Source organism: Oncorhynchus masou, chromosome 8 (assembly GCF_036934945.1).
Source record: "Oncorhynchus masou masou isolate Uvic2021 chromosome 8, UVic_Omas_1.1, whole genome shotgun sequence".
Taxonomy (NCBI): Eukaryota; Metazoa; Chordata; class Actinopteri; order Salmoniformes; family Salmonidae; genus Oncorhynchus; species Oncorhynchus masou.
Window position 1 is genome coordinate 28,115,414 of NC_088219.1, and position 25,418 is coordinate 28,140,831.

Genomic DNA, 25,418 nt, shown 5'->3' on the forward strand with positions numbered 1-25,418 from the left:
ACACATTGAGGGGAAGAAAGAGAGAAAAACTGTCAAAAGGGAAGAGCCCAGTGTTTTACTTCCTCCCTCCATTCATTGGCTCTCTCTTTCTTTCGCTCAGGGAGCTATATTTAGCACATGATGTATGGCAGTGAGATCACTGAAACAATGGCAATGTCTCAGACAGCAGGAGAGAAAGGAGGACAGAACAGTAAGGTATGGAGAGAGAATAATAAGGGACGCTCTGGGGGATGTACCTTCTGTTCATACAGATGTAGGATCTTAATTTGAGACTGTTAGCTAATGTGGAAACTTAATCCAGCAGCAACAGGAAATGTGAATTATTATGTGAATTATAATTAATGGGCATTTTTCCTTAGGGCGTTCTGACATTTTAAAGTGGACATTACAAGCTTTAGAAGCCTGCTGTGCAAGAAAATTCTCAGCAACAAATGAGTAATCTAATTAAGATCCTATATCTGTACACTCTTAGAAAAAAAGGTGCTATCTTGAACCTAAAAGGGTTCTTGGGTGTCCCCATAGGATTACGCTTTGAATAACCCTTTTTGGTTCCAGGTAAGACATTATTGGGTTCCATGTAGAACCCTTTCCCTAAAAGGTTCTACATGGAAGCCAAAAGAGTTCTACCTGAAACCAAAAAGGGCGCTCCTATGGAGACAGCCGAAGAACCCCTTTGGAACCCTTTTTCTAAGAGTGTAGACACCAATGCAACGCCTATCTGTACATTCCAACATGCAACAATGTTGTGACCCCTCCATACTGTATATTATGTCAATCTAAAATAATTATAACAACTTAACATTTTTATCAGAGACAGTAGCTGGGTAGATTTCAGTGAATATTTAAACAATGAAAAGTAACAGAAACCTTCTGTTTGATTTATTTGTCCCTTTATAAATACAGGTGATCCCAATTGAGATAAAATAACACTTTTTCTAAGGGTTTTCAAGGGAGACATAATCCAGGATGGCAACAACGTTTTTTTAAACTACTAATAGAATCCTAGCCAGTACAAACAAATATAGCCAAATAAATACAGCCATAATAATCATATGCACTGATGCCATTCTGGCTAGTGGAGCAGGTGGTGGGAAGGACCTTGGTACAGTACAGACTACACACAAGAGATGATGTGATCACAGTGAGACCGTACAGGTGGAGGCAGAGGTGAGACTTCCTCCAGCGCTCAAGTACAACACACAAATCTGGCATTGTTTATTTCAGTGAACAATTACCTGGGAACCTTACAACCTCTGGCAGCACAGAAACTCCTGGCAATTACAGACACACACACACACACACACATCCCTTATGGCTTCACAAATCATGGCAGGCAGCTTTCCACCGAGGGCCATAGCCCCTAAACTCTCTGCTCTGACAGAGGTAACGTTTCTGTCTGCTGTCTTGCACAGGTTTCCATGCTGTTGTTGTGAATGACAAGGCTCCAGTCATATCAGTTCTGTTCATTCCCTCTCTCGCTTTATAAGAGATTTAATTATCACAGATTATTTTCTCAGGATTGTCAGTCTGATCCACTTGTTGTGTTTAGATCTTTATTACCCCATCTCATCCTACTGATAACAATCTCTCTTTATTAACTTCTTTCATGACCTACTTTCCATTTGCTGCTTCATCAATTTGCTCTCATTTCCAGTGAAAATTGGTGGTGGAATAAAAATACACGGGATTAGCCTGGAATGAGTGTTTCAGTCAGATAATGAAAAGTGTAGTGTCTACTACAGTGTATTTACAATTAACTTTAATTTGAGCATGAGAATTTGGTTAAAGTAACACTGTCCTTATCAATAACCACATCAAATTAAATGATGTGATGAGATTTTCTTTCCATATTCATAACACTGCGCTGATGTGGCTCCTGATCCTGACATGATGAGGTGATTCATTGCGTTCCTCTCCCCCTCTCCATTCACCTTGGACACATGCTGTTCAGGTGCAGGAGCAGAAGCAGCACTGACTGGTGCTCAAAGTCAACCATCAAGTCATAGTGCCCTTCAGCAGTCTGCCAGAGCCTCCAACACAGTGCAACCCATCATGATTGGAATGGGTTCTCCTCTCCTTGGCAATCATCAATTAGTACTGGGAGGTGTGCTCTTCACCTCTGCTAGGCAATTAGCAATTAGTCTTAGTACTTCAGTCCCGTTTTTTCAGAGGCAGCTGTCAGCGGCGGTCGTATCAGCGGCGGTCTCGTCGCCGAAACAGAGACGGTTCTGCCAAGTTGTTCTGCTGTGTTATTAGAGGAAGGAAAGAGAGGAAGGCTCCACACCACTCTATCACTTGAGTATCTTACCTAGTTGTTTGCAGATGATCTCATTTTGCTATTTTGTAGCTTTGTAAACAATGTGTGTGTCACGCCCTGATCTGTTTCACCTGTCCTTGTGATTGTCTCCACCCCCTCCAGGTGTCGCTTATTTTCCCCAGTGTATTTATCCCTGTGTTTCCTGTCTCTCTGTGCCAGTTCGTCTTGTATGTTTCCAAGTTAACCAGCGGTTTTCCTGTTCTCCTGCTTTTTGTATTTTCCTTTTTCTAGTCCTCCCGGTTTTGACCCTTGCCTGTTTCTGGACTTTGTACCGCCTGCCTGACCATTCTGCCTGCCTTGACCACGAGCCTGTCTGCCACTCTTGACCACGAGCCTGTCTGCCACCTCCTGGACTCTGATCTGGTTTTGACCTTTTTGCCGGTCCACGACCATTCTCTTGCCCACCCCTTTAGATTAATATACATTGTAAGACTCCAACCATCTGTCTCCTGTGTCTGCATTTGGGTCTCACCTTGTGCCTTGATAGTGTGTGTGTTTTCTATACCTGTTCACTCCTCTCCCTGTAGGCTTTACAGACGCTCCCCACCCCTTGGCAACAACCCATTGTGCTGGGAAATGTCATGTTTGTGCTTTTCTGATAACCAAATCGACTGGGTTCATGCAAGTGACTGATAGATTGTGCCTGGGAGGAATCCTCACTATTAGTATCTGCAATTTGGCAGTACGCCCAGAACCTTGTTTTGAGAACATATCTCAGTTTCAAGGTCTCAGCTTGGCGAGAAGATGTCTTGTGAGGTATTGGTTGGTCACATGCAAATGTTAATGATGAAATAATTAAGAATAATGAATAAGCTAAATCATGCAAATATAACTTGTCTGTGTAAGCAGTATATAAGAGAACTAACGGGACTGCCCCGGTGGAGCTCCTGACCGACATGTGTACTATGGTGCATTGAGTTGGTTGGAACCTCTCCAGCACGCTGATAATAAAGATGATTAATTTAACCTTTTCACACATGAATTCCAGATATCTCTAACGGTCTCACCCCAGCGATAATTGTTAAATGCATATGACGTCAGAATGGACTCACTCTTACAAAATGTGAGTTACGCAACAGGACAGTTAACACGCGCTGCCTGCTAATTATCTATAGGCTATGTTTCAACTTGTCAATTTCAAATGATATTCTAACAAGTTTAATTTTCAAACAACAGATTGAATTGAGGTGTGTTCTGCCTCATTGATTCACAAAGAAGTAGCCCATTTCAAAGTTGCAGACAGTTTCTCCTCTTTGAGGAGAGCCCACGCACTCCACCAACGTTTCTACAGATCAAGTACGCAGACATTTGCACTGTCTGGTGCGAATTGGCACATTTTCTGGTTGGCGCTCGCATTGCCATCCTTGTTGATTTCCTTACAAATAACTTTGGACATGTGTGCGTTCCTATAAAATGTTTCTGTGAAAGAAGTGTGGCTAACTTATTAAATGCTGACTGTTGCGTCAGCTGAAACTGGACGTTCTAAATAAGCATTCTAATCACACCGGTTTCAGTGTACGATGCAGGAACTGTAGAATGATCACACCCGTTTGTTGTTACCTGTGAAAAGGTTAATATTGACTTCTCGTGTCCCTGGAGGTCCTTTCCAAGTCATGGTGTTGAATCTCCACTAAAATTAATTGTTAGGGAAATTACCACCAGGGACACATGAAGTCAATCTTAAATTAATAATTATTTAACAGCAAGCTGGAGAGGTCACAGTCAAACCTAGATGCATAAAATACAGGTCTGAAGTGTGCTCCACCGGGGCGGTCCTGTTCTCTTATACACTACCGGTCGAAAGTTTTAGAACACCTACTCATTCAAGGGTTTTTCTTTATTTTTACTAATTGTAGAATAATAGTGACGACATCGAAACTATGAAATAACACAAATGCAATCATGTAGTAACCAAAAAAGTGTTAAACAAATCAAAATATGTTTTATATTTGAAATTCTTAAAATAGCCCCCCTTTGCCTTGATGATAGCTTTGCACACTCTTGCATTCTCTCAATCAGCTTCAAAAGGTAGTCACCTGGAATGCATTTCAATTAACAGGTGTGCCTTCTTAAAAGTTCATTTTTCCATCTTAATGCATTTGAGCCAATCAGTTGTGTTTTTATTTAACTAGGAAAATCATTTAAGAACAAATTCTTATTTACAATGTCAGCCTACACCGGCCAAACCCGGACGACACTGCGCCAATTGTGCGCCGCCCTATGGGACTCCCAATTACAGCCGGTTGTGATACAGCCTGGATTCATTCCAGGGTGTCTGTAGTAATGCTTTTAGCACTGAAATGCAGTACCTTAGACCGCTGCACTTCTCGCTGACAAGATAGGGGGCTATACAGAAGATATAACTATTTGGTAAATGTCGATATTATGGCAAGAACAGCTCAAATATGCAAAGAGAAACGACATTACTTTAAGACATTAAGGTCAATCAATACATAACCTTTCAAGAACTTTGAAAGTGTCACGTTCTTTATTTCCTTTGTTTTGTCATTATTTAGTATGGTCAGGGCGTGAGTTGGGGTGGGCAGTCTATGTTTGTTTTTCTATGATTTGGGAATTTCTATGTTTCGACCTAGTATGGTTCTCAATCAGAGGCAGGTGTCATAGGTAACCTGGGTTTCACTGTGTGTTTGTGGGTGATTGTTCCTGTCTCTGTGTTTGCACCAGATAGGACTGTTTTGGGTTTTCACGTTTATTGTTTTTGTTAGTTTGTTCATGTGAAGTGATTTATTAAAACATGAATCAAAATAACCATGCTGCGCTTTGGTCCGCCTCTCCGTCAATGGAAGAAATCCCGTACAGAAAGTTTCTTCAAGTGCAATCGCAAAAACCATCAAGTGCTACGATGAAACTGGCACTCATGAGGACCGCCACAGGAATGGAAGACCCTGAGTTACCTCTGCTGCAAAGGATAAGTTCATTCGAGGTACCAGCCTCAGAAATTGTAGCCCAAATAAATGTTCAAGTAACAGACACATCTCAACATCAACTGTTCAAAGGAGATTGCAGGCCGCTCCTACCAGGTGACGTGGAGAGGATCTGTGTCTGCACCATGTACTCTTACTACTGCTGTTCCACAGGGCTCGGTTCTAGGCCCTCTCCTCTTCTCTCTATACACCTAATCACTCCGCTCCATCATATCCTGACATGGTCTCTCCTATCATTGCTATGCGGATGACACTCAACTACTCCTTTGGCACCCAGGGGGCGGCAAGCATCTCTGCATGCCTGGCAGATATCTCAACTTGGATCTCGGCCCACCACCTCAAGCTCAACCTCGACAAGACAGTGCTGCTCTTCCTCCCGGGGAAGGCCTGCCCGCTACAAGACCTCTCCATCACAGTTGACAACTCCACGGTGTCCCCCTCACAGAGTGCAAAGAACCTTGGCACGACCCTGGACAAAACCCTGTCATTCTCTGCAAACAGTGACTCCCTCCTGCAGATTCATGTTCTACAATATCTGTAGAGTACGACCCTACCTCACTCACAAAGCGTTGCAGCTCACACAGAAACATATCTGTAACGCCGCAGCCCGCCTGGTGTACAATCTTCTCAAGTTCTCCTATGTTTACCCGCTCCTCCGCACACTCAACTGGCTTTCAGTCGAAGCTCGCATGCATTACAAGATCATGGTACTTGTCTATGGAGAAGCAAGAGGAACTGCCCCGCCCTACCTTCAGGCTATGCTCAAAACCTACACCCCACCCGAGTGGGGCCACCTCTGGTCTCTTGGTTCTCCCACCCCTATGGGAGGGCAGCTCCCGCTTAGCCCAGTCAAAGCTCTTCTCTGTCCTGGCACCCCAATGGTGGAACCAGCTTGCTACTGAAGCTAAGACATTAAATTCCCTGCCCATCTTCTGAAAACATCTGAAACCCTTCCTTTCCAAAGAGTATCTTAAATAATCCCACAGCACCCCTTCTCGCACCTAGCTATTTTAAGATGAATGCACTAACTGTAAGTCGCTCTGTATAAGTGCTTCTGCTGAATGACTTACAGGTTAGGTAGCATAAACATAACCACATGTAACATATGGATTTGCAATATAATACGCATCAAAAATCCCAATGCAAAGTTACACCATACTTTTGTATTTTCAAGTTATCACATAAAACTGATCAGAATGCAGAAGTCATGCTGGAAAAAAAACATTTGAGGACCCAGCAAGCCAGCTTATTGTAACAGATCTCTTCGTCGTCTGACGACGAGTATGAAATATCGGACCAATGCGCAGCGTGGTAAGTGCCCATGTTAATTTATTAACTGAACACACAAAACAAAATAAGGAAGTGAATGGAAGAAACAAAACAGTTCTGCGAGGTGACATACACTAAACAGAAAACAAACACCCACAACCAAAATGGGGAAAACAGGCTACCTAAGTAGGATTCTCAATCAGAGACAACAAACAACATCTCTGATTGAGAACCATACTAGGCCAAACACATAGAAATATAACAACATAGAAAAAAGAACATAGACTACCCACCCCAACTCACGCCCTAACCAACCTAACACAAAGACATAAAAAAGGAACTAAGGTCAGAACGTGACACTCCAACAGAAATAACTTCAAATGTATAACTCATTTGCACTCACTACTACTGGTTTTAATAACATCAGCCAACTTACAAGTAAATACTAAAGGAATTTAATGTTACAAATCAGCTTGCAAGGTTGTTAGCCTGCTAAACTAAAGTTTTGGAAATACATAAGGCCATCTGCATCCTATGACTCGCACTGTCCCCTTTCCTCCCGGAACAATTTCCATGACAGCTTACACTCGCGATCAGTGGAGCCTACTCAGAGGAGGAAGGGGAGGACCATCCTCAGTGAATTTATTTTATTTTATGTAAAACGTTTAAAATGATCCTTTTTAGATAAAGTATAATCACGTCAATAAAAATGTATTTAAAATACACTTTTGCAATTAAGGTCTACAGTAGCCTCAACAGCACTATGTACGGTAGCACCATGGTCTAGCCGGAGGACAGCTAGCTTCCGTCCTCCTCTGGGTACAATGACTTCAATACAAAACCTAGGAGACCCATTGTTCTCAATCCCTTTCATAGACTTACACAGTAATTATGACAACTTCCGGAGGACGTCCTCCAACCTATCAGAGCTCTTGCCCCATGAACTGACATGTTGACCACCCAATCAAATGATCAGAGAATGAATCTAGTACTGAAAGCATAAGCTACAGCTATCTAGCTAGCACTGCAGTGCATAAAATGTGGTGAGTAGTTGATTCAAAGAGAGAGAAAGACAATAGTTGAAGAGTTTTGAAGAAATTAAAATAAATTCTTCCAAAATGAAGGAGAAGCAAGAAAGAGAGAGAGATTTTGGTTGGGTTTTTTTTTTCACTTTGTTTCACCAACTTAGCTATCAAATGCAGCTCGCTAGTTTAGCCTAATCAAACACCCTGCTCAAACAGCGGGATGCTATGTCAACTAACTAGCTAGGACTATCCAACACAACACTGGAACTCTTCCAATCTTGTTTCTCATGATCTGAGGAGTGACTTAAGTCTGGCCAAGGTTTGATTGGGGGAGTGCTGCAGAGATGGTTGGAAGGTTCTCCCTTCTCCACAGAGGAACTCTAGAGCTTTGTCAGAGTGACCATTGGGTTCTTGGTCACCCCCCTGACCAAGACCCTTCTCCCCCGATTGCTCAGTTTTGCCTGACGGCCGGCTCTAGGAAGAGTCTTGGTGGTTCCAAACTTCTTCCATTTAAGAATGATGGAGGCCACTGTGTTCTTGGGGACCTTCAGTGCTGCAGAAAGTTTTTGGTACCCCACGCCAAATCTGTACCTCAACAAAATCCTGTCTTGGAGCTCTACAGACGATTACTTCAACCACATGGCTTGGTTTTTACTCTGACATGCACTGCAAACTGTGGGACCTTATATAGACGGGTGTGTGCCTTTAAAAATCATGTCCAATCAATTGAATTTACCACAGGTGGACTCTAAACAAGTTGTAGAAACTTCTTAAGGATGATCAATGGAAACAGGATGCACCTGAACTCAATTTCAAGTCTCCGAGCAAAGGGTCAGAATACTTATGTCACTGTACCTGAATTTGTAGCTGCACTGCACCTGAATTTGTCTAATAGAAACTCTCGTTTGCAACTGTTGGACTAATGATTACACCCTATATCAGCTAGATGTAGGCAAGAGTGTGCAAGGCGATATTGAATGTCACCTCAAATTTTTCTCTCGACCTGTGTGCACCTACATTGTAAACTTTCATTCTAAACCTATCCATGTTACATTGAACTGGGTGAATGGAATATGAATAACAGTCATCCAATATGCTGTAATAGAAATAAGATCATACTCATGAAAAAAGCGTCCTTCCTCATCTTAACCCGTTGGATTTAGGGGGCGCTATTTTAATTTTTGGATGAAAAATGTTCCCGTTTTAAACAAGATATTTTGTCACGAAAAGATGCTCGACTATGCATATAATTGACAGCTTTGGAAAGAAGACACTCTGACGTTTCCAAAACTGCAAAGATATTGTCTGTGAGTGCCACAGAACTGATGTTCCAGGCGAAACCCAGATAAAAAAACAACCAGGAAGTGCCACATTTTTTAAAACTGCCTCATGCCAATGTCTCCTTATATGGCTGTGAATGAGCTACGAATGAGCTTATGTTTTCCACGTTTTCCCCAAGGTGTCTACAGCATTGTGACGTCTTTTTAGGCATTTCCCTTGAAGAATGGCTGTAAGGGACCATATATGTCATGTGGTCACATGGTGTCTCCCGCAGAAAACCTTGCGTAAAATACTGAGGTAGCCATTTATCCAATCGCTTCTTATGAGAAACCAACTGCCTCGACGGATATATTATCAAATATATTTGTTAAAAACACATTGAGGATGGATCCTAAACAACGTTTGCCGTGTTTCTGTCTATTATGTAGCTAATTTTGAAAAAAGTTTGCGTTATAGTTGTAGCATTTTTCGGTCGATTTCTCAGCCAAGCATGGTGAAGAAACGGGAGCTTTTTCGCCTACAAAAATAATATTTTTGGAAAAAAGGGACATTTGCTATCTAACTGGGAGTCTCCTGAGTGAAAGCATCTGAAGTTCTTCAAAACTAAATGATTTTTGTGAAAATGTTGCCTGCTGCCAGCAGAGCCTATCATAGCATTATGCCATGATAAACTTACACAAATGCTTGTCTAGCATTGGCTGTAACGCATTTTTTGAAAATCTGAGATGACAGTGTTGTTAACAAAAGGCTAAGCTTGTGTTTGAATATATTTATTTAATTTCATATGCGATTTTCATGGATAGGAAAAGTTTCTAGTGGTATTTATGTCCGTTGCGTTATGCTAATGCGTTTGAGGCTATGATTACACTCCCGGATACGGGTTTGCTCGTCGCAAGAAGTTAAACGGCACTGACCGCCACTGTTCGCAACGTACTGGTAGGTCGGTAGGAAATAGAGGTTGAGGGCTTCACATTCAAGCTCAGCACATCACCTGGTTTCAGTCAGTCTCATTCTGAATCCTGCCCTTCATTGGGTATACTAAGCCATCAAAGTCCTCTGGGGTGAAATGAGCACCGCATACAGTAGAAATGTGCATGGTTCCCATACTCCAATCCGCTCGCTTCAACCAGACAAACTGTTCCGAGTTGTAACCACGACCTTGTGGGTATTACTTCACTATGTTCACTACTTCACTATGTGGGTATTACTACACTAGCAACAAATGACGGAAAACTACTACAACGCTCCCTCGCTCGACTACCACAGGAGAAAAAGAGTTGCAGTTTATATGGTTTCTTCTTCGTGGATGTACATAGTAGCTCACCAGCGCATTGTCAAACATTATGAGCTAAAGAACCAATCTGACCCTGGACCAGTGAAGGGGATCAGATACACAATGTGAGTCGAAGGTATGGCAAAGCAGGGCCTAGTTGTTCTAGGTCACAGATAAGGCAAACCCGAGTAATTTTAAGAGAGCTCAGTCAGGTTTTAGAACGGATGCTATGTAACCAATGACATGTATTAGCCCTAGTATATTTTATTAAGACACCTTAATGCATACTTTTAAATTATATTATGTGAACTGAACATAAATGTGTTGATACTAATGATACTGTCCCCACTATATCAAAGAAATACATAAATACATGGCATTTTGTCCTTGAAACATTTTATTGAAATACTGTTAGAAATCCATTCATTCCTATGGAGGACTGCTCCTTCTGAGGAGTAGCAATATTGCGGCCGGTGGCTTCATTAGCCATTAACTTCTTCAATATAGGGGGCACTATTTTAATTTTTGGATAAAAAAACGTTCCCGTTTTAAACGAGATATTTTGTCACGAAAAGATGCTCGACTATGCATATAATAGACAGCTTTGGAAAGAAAACTCTCTGACGTTTCCAAAACTGCAAAGATATTGTCTGTGAGTGCCACAGAACTAATGCTACAGGCAAAACCAAGATGAAATTTCATACAGGAAATGGCCCAGATTTTGAATGCGCTGTGTTCCAATGTCTCCTTATATGGCTGTGAATGCGCTAGGAATGAGCCTCCACTTTCTGTCGTTTCCCCAAGGTGTCTGCAGCATTGTGACGTATTTGTAGGCATATCATTGGAAGATTGACCATAAGAAACTACATTTACCAGGTGCCTGCTTAGTGTCCTCCGTCAAAATTATTGCGCAATCTCCAGCTGCGTCCACTTTTCCATTTGGTTCAGAGGAGAAACGCAACTGCCACGAATGATTTATCATCGAATAGATATGTGAAAAACACATTGAGGAAAGATTCTAAACAACGTTTGCCATGTTTCTGTCGATATTATGGAGTTAATTTGGAAAAAAGTTTGGCGTTGTAATGACTGAATTTTCAGGTTTTTTTCTTAGCCAAACGTGATGAACAAAACGGAGCGATTTCTCCTACACAAATAATCTTTTTGGAAAAACTGAACATTTGCAATCTAACTGAGAGTCTCCTCATTGAAAACATCCAAAGTTCTTCAAAGGTAAATGATTTTATTTGAATGCTTTTCTTGTTTTTGTGAAAATGTTGCCTGCTGAATGCTAAGCTTAATGCTATGCTAGCTATCAATACTCTAACACAAATGCTTGTGTAGCTATGGTTGAAAAGCATATTTTGAAAATCTGAGATGACAGTGTTGTTAACAAAAGGCTAAGCTTGTGAGCCAATATATTTATTTCATTTCATTTGCGATTTTCATGAATAGTTAACGTTGAGTTATGCTAATGAGCTTGAGGCTATGATTACGCTCCCAGATACGAGATTGCTCGACGCTAGAGGTTAAATAGCATCAGCCATCGAGGATTTATACACATCATTGGATGCAACAATAAGAGATTGCCTCCGACAATTCTTTGAAATGATCCGCTGTAAACAAGCAAATGAGGATGTGACTTGAATAAATGTTTTAATTTCATATCATTACGAATTATGTGTTTCCAAGTCGGTACTGTGTTGTGGTGTCAGCACATTGCATATCTGCTTTCACCGGACATCTTCATAGGCTTTGAAAACTATCAGAAATAAACAGCACAAGGTGGAAGTGTCAATTATTGCTTAGCAACGGCTATGGAGGAAAAAGTGGCACTCTCAGAACGTTCAGTCAGAATCCGCATTGGCCCAACTCTCTATATACTGTACATGACTCTGGGGAAAACTGGGTTATGGTAGTCATGACAACACTAATATCAATAGTCCCATCTAATAACCACACAGTCAAATGTAATCATTAAAGTAGGTTAAAATATTCCGATTGCCATGAGGTGTTGACCGGATATCCGTGGACACAGATCAACTCATTTTACAGCACGTCACAGCCTCTCAGGCTGCTTTACTGCACATGGATGACACGGCCCACACCGTAAGGCACAGGCACATACTGATAAATAACTTCTCCTCCTCAGCAAACGGCCAGAACTAGATCCGATTACCCCCTCACCACCCTTACAAAAAGAGTCATCTCAGAAATAAAGAAATAAGAGATTTTCATAAAGCAGTACTAGTGAGATAGTGAAAATATAGGGCAATTCCACCAGGTCTTAGGACCCTGGGGAAGCGAATCGCAGAGCCACATGCATTGGGCATGATGTTTAAACACTCCACTGGTTCGACATTGAGCCAATGACAATGGCATACAGAGCCGGGCTGAGAGATCGCCTGAGACTCTGATACCTTGAACACAGATGGAGCATGTGTGGACTGTTGTCTGAGGTACCAGATTTATTGAGATGTTCTGCCACTGCAAAGATTACACAGCTCAATTGAATATCAGAGCTAAAGCATGAAAGTGTATTTTTTCAGGTACCTTTGCAGTAACTTTGCAGTGATGTAAAAGCTTAGTACATCTGGCTCACAATGAGTATGTATCAGTTTTTAGTGCTCAGGGGGAAAGGGCAGCTCACAGCACACCACACAGTGACCATGGGCTAGGTCAGAGGACAATCATTCTGGCAAATTGCATAATCCGGATTAAACAGAGAAATTATATTACTGGAGCTCTTTTTTTCACTTAGATATTTACTGAAAACCATATACTCCAAACTGTAAATACAAGCTATGAAATAATGACATTATCATTAAATGTATCAACCTGATTACCACGTTTAAAATGAAAACTCAAACATATGCAATGGTATCACTGTAATGAATAGTGCATACAATTATTTCATACTATTGAACTGTAAAAAGTATTCCGTATAACAGGCAGCCTAGGAATTAGGCTATAACATCATCCTTAGCTTCACCATATCGCCTCATATTTAGCTAAACTACATCAAAACACGAGTCAGTTAGTCAGGTTTTTTCCCCCTCTAAAACATTATCTCTGGTCTCTGTGTTCCTGTTCTGAGGTGCTCTCCCTCCCAGAGACAGAGGTCTCCCAGCCAGCCCATTACAATGTAACCAGGTCTTTGTCCTGTGCTCTATTCAGCTCCCTCGACCTTTGGCTCCCTGTGCCTCCCGGCCAGCTGCACAGAGGTCCCTGTGTGGAGACATGCCAGGGGAAAATGCAGGAATAATTGGAGGGGGAAAAGAGGAGGTTAGAGGAGGGGACAGGGTATGGTTGGGCACCCAGGGTCTGGAAACCCTCGTGCTCTTGGGGAGTTCAGAGCGGATTCTAAGGAATGGAGGGGTGAGGGGGGGTTAAGCATGTTTGGTTTGTGAGTGACCGAGTGAGGGAGGGGACTGGATGTCTTGGTAATGGAGGCCACAGTATAGCAGTCCTATGCTCTGGGAAGAAGAAAAAAAAACACTGCATATTTTTCTCCCACGCTTTATCTGATAAGCAGGAAGCCCTGCCTTCCCTCCCTGTTCTCTGCCATAAAACACACACACATACACACCAGCCTGCTAAAGCCTGCTCAGACCAACAACCAATCAAAAATAATTTAAAGAAGGTGTGACGTTGGCCTCTTAGGCTGTTCACTCTGAGAGCATGTTCTGTGCCAACTGTACAACAGGTTTGAAGAAACTACAGGAAAGCTGAAATATTGTGCTTAATATTTGGCTCATGTGCTCTGGAGGGACAACGTGAGAAAGTGGGAAAGTTAAGTGGGCTTCTTTTGTGTAGAATACCCTCTCGACCATATGACAGCTTCAGCCTTAGTCAGACTCTTCATGTCGATATTGTTTTGCAGAGTGAACACAGAGGATCCAAGCTTCCCCTGCTGAGTGCTGACGGACTGCCTCTGCAGCGGTAGAGAAACATCAGCAGCAGTGAAATCTTGCAGAGGTTATGCAATCAGCAGCAGCACCACAGTGTTTTCTCCTGCATACACTTTTTTGGACATTGAGGAGAATCGATAAGTGTGGCCCAGTGGCGAGGAATGACAAGCCTGGGGAGATTAGATTAGTGGACTAGCCCCATGCTGCCCCCCTCCTCCTCTCCACTGTTTTATGTAACTCCGGGTCAGGAGAGAGAGAGATACAGTGTGAATGTTTCTCCCTCTGTTGCTTTTGATTTTCATAAATAATCCGCCTACAACAACAAACCCTTTGTTTTTGGCATGTCAAGAGGGTCACAATTGTTACTAATAATCCAGATGCTCATAAATATCAATAGTTGTAATTTTGCACATATTAATAATGCATTTCACTACATTTCAAAGACGGACACATTTCTGAAGTTTGGATCTACTGAAGCGTTCAATATCTCTGGGACTCAAATAGACTCACACTTCCTTCAGCCAACAACAACAATTGAAACAGTAGTGGTTACACATCTCTGCATTCAATATGAACAGTAGGTCTCCGACCACAGACGGGAAGACAAACGCACAAGATCCAGCCACGCTGACCCCATGCAGAAGCATTCCCACTCATTAGTGTCACCTTCCATTAACAAATGAAGATGAGAAAGCGGGAAGATTGCTCTCGCTGCTCCTGCCTTCTCATCTCTATCTCTCCACTAGACCACCCCTTCTCCTTACTACTAGTTCTCTTCCTCCTCTATCATCCCTTCTCCCTCTCTCTGCTTTACTCATTCCTCCTCTCTCATCCCTTCTCCCTTTCTCTGCTTTACTCATTCCTCCTCTCTCATCCCTTCTCCCTTTCTCTGCTTTACTCATTCCTCCTCTCTCATCCCTTCTCCCTCTCTCTGCTTTACTCATTCCTCCTCTCTCATCCCTTCTCCCTCTCTCTGCTTTACTCATTCCTCCTCTCTCATCCCTTCTCCCTCTCTCTGCTTTACTCATTTCTCTTCTCTAATCCCATCTCCCTCTCTCTGCTTTACTCATTCCTCCTCTCTCATCCCTTCTCCCTCTCTCTGCTTTACTCATTCCTCCTCTCTCATCCCATCTCCCTCTCTCTGCTTTACTCATTCCTCTTCTCTCATCCCATCTCCCTCTCTCTGCTTTACACATTCCTCCTCTCTCATCCCCTTCTCCCTCTCTCTGCTTTACTCATTCCTCCTCTCTCATCCCTTCTCCCGCTCTCTGCTTTACTACCAAAACCTTTCCATAAACCAATCCTTCACTTCCTCCTCTTGTCCCCACTCTTATCTTTCTCTTCCCCTGGCTTAGTCAATAAGCTAGTTCCCTGCTGCAAGCGTGCAGCCAGATATTGCAAATGTTTCTATAAATAGAGGAGATAGTGCTGACAGTGGCACTCTTTCAGGTGAGATATCTCTCGGTAATGCACACACACACACACACACACACACACACACACACACACACACACACACACACACACACACACACACACACACACACACACACACACACACACACACACACACATACAGGATCTAAACAACAGCAAGAAAAATCGCACGTAGGGAGTCTTACTGTGTGCTTCATTACAGAGACTTTCCTGAGCCAGCACAATGCCACACAACACAAGACAGTAAAACACGGACCACACAACGCCACACATCACAAAACATAAAGCCCCTTTTCCCCCAAGTCACTGACCCCACAGCACAGCATGAACACTTTTAATAAAATGCCTATTCAACTGTCACTCTCAAAGTCCACATGCAACAAACCCAGAGGGTGGCGGTAGCCTACTGGAGGGATGGGGGGGATAGAAAGTGGAGAGCAAGGGAGGTCAGAAGTAGGGGGGAGTAGATGAGCGTATGACTGCGCAACAGCGATCAGCAGCGGCGGGCTCACCTTCCAGCTCGTGATGGATGACGTCGGAGAGGTTGGGCTCATCGCCCCACCAGAAGATCCACAGCTCCTTGGCGTCAGGCTTGACTTTGCGGCGCCACACACACAGCAGGTTGGCCTGCACACAGCGTATGAAGCTGCGCAGCACCGGGTCATCCTGTGCCGGCGCTGAGATCACCGGTCCGTACTCGCCACCGCCGCGGAAGCTGTAGCACCGCCATTTGATGCCCGTCAGCTCCGCCTGGAGAAGAAAAAGAGAAAGAGTGTGTTATTATTATTTCTGCATACTGTCATTATTTTGTATTGATACTAATCATAATTAGTATCAATAAAGTTAATTTAATTGAACTGCAATACATAGAGAGAGACGGAGAGCTTTGAATTATTGTATCTGAATACTGTAATTATTTTTGTATTATCGTAAAAACGAATTAGTATCAATAAAGTTGGTTGAATTGTAATTGACTGGTGGATTACTGTAATGAAGGAGATGAGTGGCCTCAATATGACATAACCAGGATATAATACACAAGGATTGGTCCTGCTATAATTGAACATGTTCACCTCAATGACTATGCTCTCTAAACAGTATTGTACTATGGCCTTCCTGCTAACAAGGATTCTGATTACTGCCTTGTAAAAAAAAATAAAAATAAATCCACTGCTACTACTATTATTCTATTCACATTATTCATATTTTTACCAGAGCTGTTGTAAGAATGTATATACTGTATAGTATGACACTGAATAAGCAGGTGTGAGAGAGAGAGAAAATGAGAGAGTGATTAATAGAGAGCAACAGAGAAAGAAAAAAAGAAAGAAAGACAAAGAGCGAGAGAAGAAGGGGGGAGAAATTGTGTCAGGGTCAATCACCGCAGCATAGCCAGTATCTGACATCTTCTCAATTTCATTTGATGGAATAAAACACATTTATGTTGTCTATCAGAGGGCTGGGGGAGCGAGGCAGCAGACAGCCTTGTCAAATAGGGCGTTTGTTCAATCTATCGATGAGCAGTAAAAAGGCACCCCACTGCACCAGGGAGAGGGATCTTTAATCAGATGTGAAAACACCAATGACACCGAGGATAGATTTTCTCAGAAAGGTAAAACAGTCTGGCTTGGGTGGAATATTGTTGTCATGTGTACAGTCTGTCTTTTCCCTTCTGTGGTTTGGGTTTTATTTAAATACAATAAACAATGGGGCCATTGATCCATATTAGGGAAGTTATGGCTGAAAACCCTGAAGTCCCCACAAGAGACATTGATTTTGCTTTTGAACGCAACTCAATAACAGAGTTGTCAAATTATGATCCAGTGTGGGTGTCTATGAAGAACAAGGCTGAAAATGAACATCTCACAAAGGCTGTGTTCAATACCCACAGAAGCAGATTTGGCAGGATAAGGGAGATGGCTCTGTGCGCCACACTGCCAGGGCTAGGCTTCTCTCCTGTGTTCAGCAAGCTGTGAGGGCCTAGCTTGGCACGCCGTCCTGGCTGGCACCACGCCACCCCTCACCAACTTGGAGAAAAGAATACTATCTGTCCCATTGGAGTTTGATGGAAGAACCGGCCAAATGGACAGACACACGCAGGAAAATGGGGCACCTGGCTGGAAAAATTGATCTCAATGTGCTTATGTGGTCGGAGAGATAGCGAGAGGGGTCCTGTGTGTACTGTGTGTGTACTGTTTGTTTGTGTGAGTGTTTGTTTGTGTGTGTGAGTGCGTGCGTGCGTGCATGCGTACATGCAAGTGTGGTTGTCTGTCTGTACAATACAGCATACGAGTGTGTCACAGACAGCCCCTGTGAAAAAATGTAGCTCGTAATTACAAACCCACTCGTCCATAATGACAGTGTGTGTAATCTGAGATATAAACATTGACACGTCGATAATCTGGCCTAAAAATAGTCCCGCCGGAGGTCAAGGATGTGCTTCTCCCAAAGCAGAGGAGAAGAAATCCGACATCGGCCCGAGGACGAGTCACTCTCTGTGAATGTCAAAACCTTAAGAGTCTGACAGGGGTCACTTCTAAACCTGAAACAGGATCACTGGGAGGCCATGTAGTGTCTTACTATGGCTGAGACTGCACTAGACTCCCCCTACGCATCACATATCAATAACCCCCATGATGACCCCATTGAACCGTGAAGGAACTCCTGCTATAAGCTAATCTAATGGCACAGTACCTCACACACACATACGCAAATACATACACACACACACACACAGTCCAGAGCTGTGATGCAGACTAAGGGCGCTCAATTTTAGGGGCACATTTTCTGGTTGACAGTCAGCGAGAATCATTTTGTCCAATGATTACAGGCGTGATGTGATAATGAGGTGTGTGTGTGCAGGCCCTGGGCAGGTTGCTGTGCAGCCTGGGAGCCTAGGAGCTGAAGTGAGAGGGCTAGTGACACTTTATCCCTCATACATCGAGGGAGCGTAAATCACTCACAACATGCGCAAACAACCAGTTTCCTCCAAATCATTTTTTTCCACAAGTAAATAAAAACAGAACTGTTTCATGCACCTTGTTTACTGACCCTCTGCTCTCTCATCTCTTAATGAACACAGTCACGGAGAGGACCTTCCTCTAACCTCCATTACCTCGCTTTTCTCTTCTCTCGTCTCTCTCGCTTCTTCTCTCTCTCTCTCTGTGACAGTCCTGCCTATGGTATTAAACATCCTGTGATTGATAACAGCAACAAGTGAGAAGTGCAATCTCTCCCTAGTCTGTGGAGAAGAAGAGAGAGTCTAACTGTGAGCTTTCAGTGCATATCTGTGAGAGTATACAGACAGCTGAATGACACAGTACAGTATCTGTGTTTCAGGTATCAACCAATAGAAGATCCTTCCCCAGAGGTCATACAGAAAACACTAAGCATCTGGTTGTAATCAAACACATGTGGGAGTCAAAGCTTCTCCTCTGGTGAACCTTTGGCACACACACATAGCTGGAACTGCAAGTAGTGTCCAGTCAGGCACATACAGTACAGGCACACTTATATAATGTAGTAATGTAGATGTTACATCTACTGGTTTGAGTTCACTGTATTACGCCTCAGCAAACCAGCACATCTCAGTATGTTGATAGTGAGTATGCTGTATACAGTAAACATAGTGTACACAACCTAATAGAAACCTATAGACTTTGAACAGGAGACACATAATAACAGGTAAAGCCCCATAACACAGGTTAAAAGGTTTCCTTCCACACAGACAGGAAAGCACTTGACTCAAGCTTGAAGCCACAAGAGTGCTCGTGGCGCGAGAAAACATTCAGCTTATTGTCCTGCCTTAACCTTTTACTGTAGTGGGCTAAATCAGGGTCACACAGAGTGTTTCTTGGTAGTCTTAAACAAATCTACTTTGAAACCAAAGTATACACCTCACACACATGGTTATGGGCTTAACAAAAAAGAAGACACCTGTAGCATGTCAGATACAGAGTTGAAATGTATTACATTTTGAGTTTGCATCCCAATATTACACTTTATATACATCACAGAGGATTGATATATAACAAAACCGTTTGACATAGAAAAACCGTATTTCGGCAGTTTAAAAGAAAGTATGTTTATTAATTGTGTAATTATGAAAAATATGAATAACATTCCACCCATGAGGTCACAAGGTCATTTGACTGCAGGAAAGGGCTAGCAACTTGGAGCGTTGCGGAAAACCTCTACGAGATGTAGGGAATGGATTGTTTGCATTTTACCTCCATGCCGCAAAGACCATTTGACCTCCAAGCTGAAAGACGCGCGTGCTCGTGTACACAAGGCACTGCAACAGTCTGGAACAGAAAGGTGTGCATTGAACACAAGGTCATGCAAGACAACACACGCAGAGGCACGGCTGTATAGTTGGGGGGAACACTTCCTTCCTTCCCCTTCCATGACAAACAACACTGTTAGGGCACTCTATTGTTTCTTTACACAAACCCACGGGTAGCCAATCATAAAAAGCAGCCTTTTGTAAGCAGCGACAACAACAAGCGACATCTACAGGAACCCAGAGGACTTCACCATACACTCTTGGCGTGTTACCAACACACAATGCTATCTTTTCCGTTTTCCGAATGTTAAGTTCAGTTTAGCAAACAGCTCGAGTTTCTAAAAAAGTAGCTTCCTCACTATTTAAGGCCATTTAGTATTTTTAGAATGTGGGTGTCTTGAACAGGAGCGTCTCCTCACCAGTCGGGAGATGAGGACCTGGTATCAAAGCCGCACCATCTGAATGATGAGAGAGTGTAACACAGATACCACTCTAGGATCCTTGTAGCAACGTAATAGCGATAGAGTTGGACAGAGGAGAGCACTTTAGGCAATAGAGAGACAGCTTATATATCAGCAGCTTTACCTATCAAAGCTTCTGTGAAACACTTTCTGTCAGGGTGGCATTTTCCGCCTGTCAAATATCTGAAGACACTTGCCATGCTGCCAATATGTGGGGTTTGTTTAACTGACAAGCTGTTTGGGTAGGTCTACAATACTGTAGACACGACACTCACATATCATCCAAAAGGACTCAACAGAGTCAAATCCATTGAGCTCAAATTTAGAAAATAATCTGAATTTCAAGTCATAAATAAATTTCACATGAATTGGAAAATATTTTTATTATTTTCAGAAAATTATTGCTCAACTCCTGAAATTATTTGATTTGGAAACTGAAATGGCCTTTACCCCGTAGTCTATGTTGAAAAATGTAACTATTTTGAAAACCAGAAAGAATCTATTTTCCACATGGGCAGGGAGGGTGGCAGACAATGGAAGTCCTGAGAGCCTATAAGGACCAGTCTGATTGACTATGAGAAATCAGAACAGGCTCGATCCCCCTTCTTCAATTAGCCCATTGAATTAAAATTAACCCATATTACCGCCTGCTTTTTTCCCTTTTGCATTTTACGGTGCACAGGAAGCTCTGCAGATATGAGCATAGCAGAGGAGACAAGACAGGAACACAAAAGCACAAAACAGGTGCAGAAAATGGCCTCTAAGGCTCTCGGCACTAAACAGGTGCTTTTATTCTGCCCTCGGCCGGCACCTCTACAAGGCCCTACAAAGGAAGGGGCGTCATTTGATCGTGTTTCTGTTGTAGGATCTGGCCCTAGGAGGCAAGCAAGCCAAGCGACCTAATTAGAGCTACACCCGTCCCCGGGGGCAGAGTGACGGATGGACCTGCCAATCAGCTGTGGCTCACACTGCGGAGAGCTGCAATCAACCTCTGACTTCTCACCTGATGCAAGGGGAGGGGGGCGGGACATGAGAAGGAGGAAGACCAATGAAGAAGGGGAGAGAGGCCACACATAGCCAGTGTTTGATGTGGCAAACAAATGCTGACAAACAAAGACATGGGGCCATACTGTTGGGTTCAATCTTAAACGGAGGACCTACCTAAATCAGTGGCCCTGCTTAACGTGAATTATTAATGAGGAAATACATTTACCAGAAGTGTGTCTCCAGCGCAACTTAATTAACTGTGACAGACCAGAAGAAATACACCAGGAAGAAAAAGGGAAGTAAAAACAGTTGCTAGGCAACATACACCATCTGTAAGACTTCGGCAACTATTTCAATTTTCAAGATTCTGTCTCCAGGGTTACTGCAGAAAGATAACATTTCAAGCAGTTTAGGGGTCTGTTCTGTTGACTGTAAATTACAAAGGGATGTAATTCTCCATCTCTTGCCCTCCCCTCCTCTCTCTCGGGTAACACCTCCATTGGCTACCATGCATCTGGAATTCACTGTCTCTGATTGGAATAATAATAATAATGACTATATCCAGCACAATATAAATGTCAGGAAAGCCCCTGACTTAACAGAAGCAACACATTAATATCCAACTATACTGAACAAAAATATAAATTTTCAGTAAAACGCAACATACAACAATTTCAAAGATTTTACTGAGTTACAATTCATATAAGGAAATCACTCAACTGTAATAAATTCATTAGGCCCTAATCTATTTATTTCACATCACAGGGCAGGGGCACAGCCATGGGTGGGCTTCGGAGGGCACATGTCCACCCAATTGGGAGCCAGGCCAACCCACTGGGGAGCCAGGCCCAGCCAATCAGAATTATTTTTTATCACAAAAGGGCTTTATTACAGACAGAAATACTCCTCAGTTTCATCAGCTGTCCGGGTGGCTGATCTCAGACAATCCCGTAGGTGAAGAAGCCGGATTTGGAGGTCCTGGGCTGGCGTAGTTACATGTGGTCTGCGGTTGTGAGGCCGGTTGGACATATTGGACATACATTCCTGCAGTTTCACGCTCACTCAAAACTCAAGACATCTGTGGCATTGTGTTGTGTGACAAAACTGCACATTTTAGAAGTGGCCTTTTATTGTCCCCAGCACAAGGTGCACCTGTGTAATGATCATGCTGTTTAATCAGCTTCTTGATATGCCACACCTGTCAGGAGCAATGTTCACTAACAGGGATGTAAACAAATTTGTGCATACATTCTGAGAGAAATGTGAAAGAATTGTGTGTAGGGAAAAATTCAGGGATATTTTATTTCAGTTCATGAAATTTTGGACCAACACTTTACATATTGCGTTTATATCTTTTCAGTAACACTGAAGGTTATGACTGTGCTTTTGTTATGAACAATTTGACATTATCCAGATGCACTGACTTCATTGAGCACTGCAAGGAGGCAGCAGAGATGTGTTCAACATTTAAATTGGACAGATGTAAATGAAAGTCTGAAATATGATATAAATAATTGGATGTCGCCTATGTACTTAAAAGTGAATTCAAATTGAATGCCTACAGAAAAAAATAACAAGTCCTATGTTCATGAACCTAACATGACTTGCTTCATTACACTAAGTAAACAACAGAAACAGACATCAATAGCCCTCCTCTCTCCGTCTGCAGCGCTGGCATTACAGAACAATGCAGGGACACCTGAACAGGTTTAGACCTGCAGCTCACTTCTCTTCTGCCTGTAATCTGCTGTTTGTTGACCAAGTGGGAGTGGCAGCATGGAATCAGAGCCCTTCAAGAGAAGAATCAGAGCCCTTCAAGAGAAGAATCAGAGCCCTTCAAGAGAAGAATCAGAGAAGTGGCTGCACTGACTGAGTGCCTTGACTTCCTGTCTCTCGCAACATCTTAACACAGCCTAGCATGACCTTCAAGTACTCCAGTACAATTCACTCGGGGCTGCTACCCTTACATATACATAGTTTCTCTTGTTCATAAGGGAACATCTAATCCTTTAGGTTCTAGATAGCATTTTTTTGTTGTATCATCGCTGAGGCTCAATACGCCCTGCATGACAAGGCATCGTTGACTATATTGACTCCAACGTGTCTCCACATTATATTGGAAATCCCATTCACAGTGTGTGCCAGGTCTGAGATTGAGTGTGCAAATGTTCATTACCATGTGAAAAGGCCGGATGTCTGCTAATTTAAGATGAGAGCACACTTGTGGCAGCAGCGCGGCACAAATCAATGCACTGCGATGGTTTTCAAATCAACAATCTGGACCTAGCATGTTCGTTTCCTCGAGAGTGCACCGCTGATTCATTGGGGACCATTTCTCAATAGGACATGACCACATCGTTATTAGACTTCACAACCGCACAACAAAAAGTATTTCACCTAGACACTCTTCTGTGGCTTTAAACAGCCTTTAACTTGAGTATAACTGTTATTGAATCGCAGCCAAGTACCATATATTGGCTAAACTGTCAGAAGCACAAATAATATTAGCCAAGTTACAAGCCGAGAGAGATAGCTCCTTTAAATGGAAATGCTCTCTCTATCAAGATTGCTGGGTCAATTATGGTAATTACAAAAGGCTTCTCAGTGCTGCAGTAACAAAGACCACAACATCTGTAAAACATCCTTACAGCATCTCTGGATGACACCTAATCCTCTCCCAGTCACAGCGTGTTGATATCCAAACAATCAAGCTTTTAAAACACAGTATCAAGTTCACATATGAGAAATCGCATCATGGAAATCATGATAACAGATTTCCAAAAGTCAGCATTATGGTGGGAAAACAGTGTGGTCAAACTCTATCGAGCCATATGAAATAGTGTGAGGGGAAAAACTAAGTGTCACTCAAACAGTTTGTGTCCCTTTGATGGAGATAAAGAGGGCAGTCCTGGCTGAGGAGCATCGCAATGTTAGACATCCCCTCAGTAGCAGCCACAGCATCAGCCTCACTACTGCTCATTCCTGCCAAGTCCCCTTTCCCACTCTCCCTTCTGTCGCCCTGTATGCAGGAACACCAGAGGGCTAAGAATAGCACACAGCTGGCACTGCAGGGCTGACATATTTCAAAATCAAGCCACTGTTCTCCAAAAGATCTCCCGCCTACCCCATTCATGCCGTTACCATCCCTGTCCCACTGCCTGTCCCCATCCCCATCCCTGTCCCACACAGGACCAAGTTGGCTACCTCTCCCCTCTTTTTCAGTCGTACTTCAACTCTCTGGCAGGGCTGAGACAGGTCCCGCTCAGACAAGATCTATGGCCCACCACCCAGGATTTATATCAAGGGATTGGTAGCAAAGAGAGGCCTCTTTCTCTGCCTTCCCCTCCCTCAATCATCATGCCCACCCCTGTGAAATGTGAGAAGGCTCGTTAATAGATTGATTTGTAGTGGAGTAATCTGTTGGGCCGGTTGTGTGTGTGTGTGTGTGTGTGTGTGTGTGTGTGTGTGTGTGTGTGTGTGTGTGTGTGTGTGTGTGTGTGTGTGTGTGTGTGTGTGTGTGTGTGTGTGTGTGTGTGTGTGTGTGTGTGTGTGTGTGTGTGTGTGTGTGTGTGTGCGTGTGTGTGTGTGGAACAGAGGAGTGGGGGTAAAGTGGGTCTGTGTTGAGCTAAGGATGTTATCCTGGAAGGATGATATGGGGGGACAAGCCCCCACTGAGTAGAGCCCTGTTGTGATGACAGGGATCCCCATGCAGTGACAGAGGGAGATTAGCTAACTCTACACACAGCCTTTCCAAGTGAGGCCAAGGCAAACTGTCACTACACTATAGCAAGAAGACCCGCCAAGGAAGGCTGGAGTTGGTCTTGGTTTGGCTACTAGAGCCCTGATAGACGGAGAGCTTTGGCTGGCCAGATGGAGAAAGACCACAGGGCATTGGACTAGAGATCTACACTCTTAGAAAAAAAGGTGCTATCTAGAACCTAAAAGGGTTCTTTGGCTGTCCCCAAAGGAGAACCATTTGAAAAACCCTTTTTGGTTCCAGGTAGAACCCTATTAGTTCCAGGTAGAACCCTTTTGGGTTCCATGTAGAACCCTTTTCACAGAGAGTTTTACATGAAACCCAAAAGGGTTCTCCTATGGGAGAACCGAATAACTCTTTTGGAACCCTTTTTTCTAAGAGTTAGCATCCCAGAATTCCTGGCTTGATGCTCTTTTAGTACTTAAAGAACAAAGTCCCGGTTGAGCACATAGTAGTAATCCTCTAACATT

The 25,418-nt window shown here is 43.1% G+C and overlaps 1 protein-coding gene across 1 annotated transcript in view; it reads right to left on the reverse strand.

Annotated features, from left to right (window-relative positions):
* LOC135544474 (mediator of RNA polymerase II transcription subunit 13-like) overlaps nt 1-25,418 on the reverse strand; it is a 117,200-nt gene that overhangs the window by 87,162 nt on the left and 4,620 nt on the right. Inside the window, 1 exon segment of the mRNA XM_064972113.1 lies at nt 15,971-16,208. Coding sequence (XP_064828185.1) covers nt 15,971-16,208 — 238 coding nt within the window.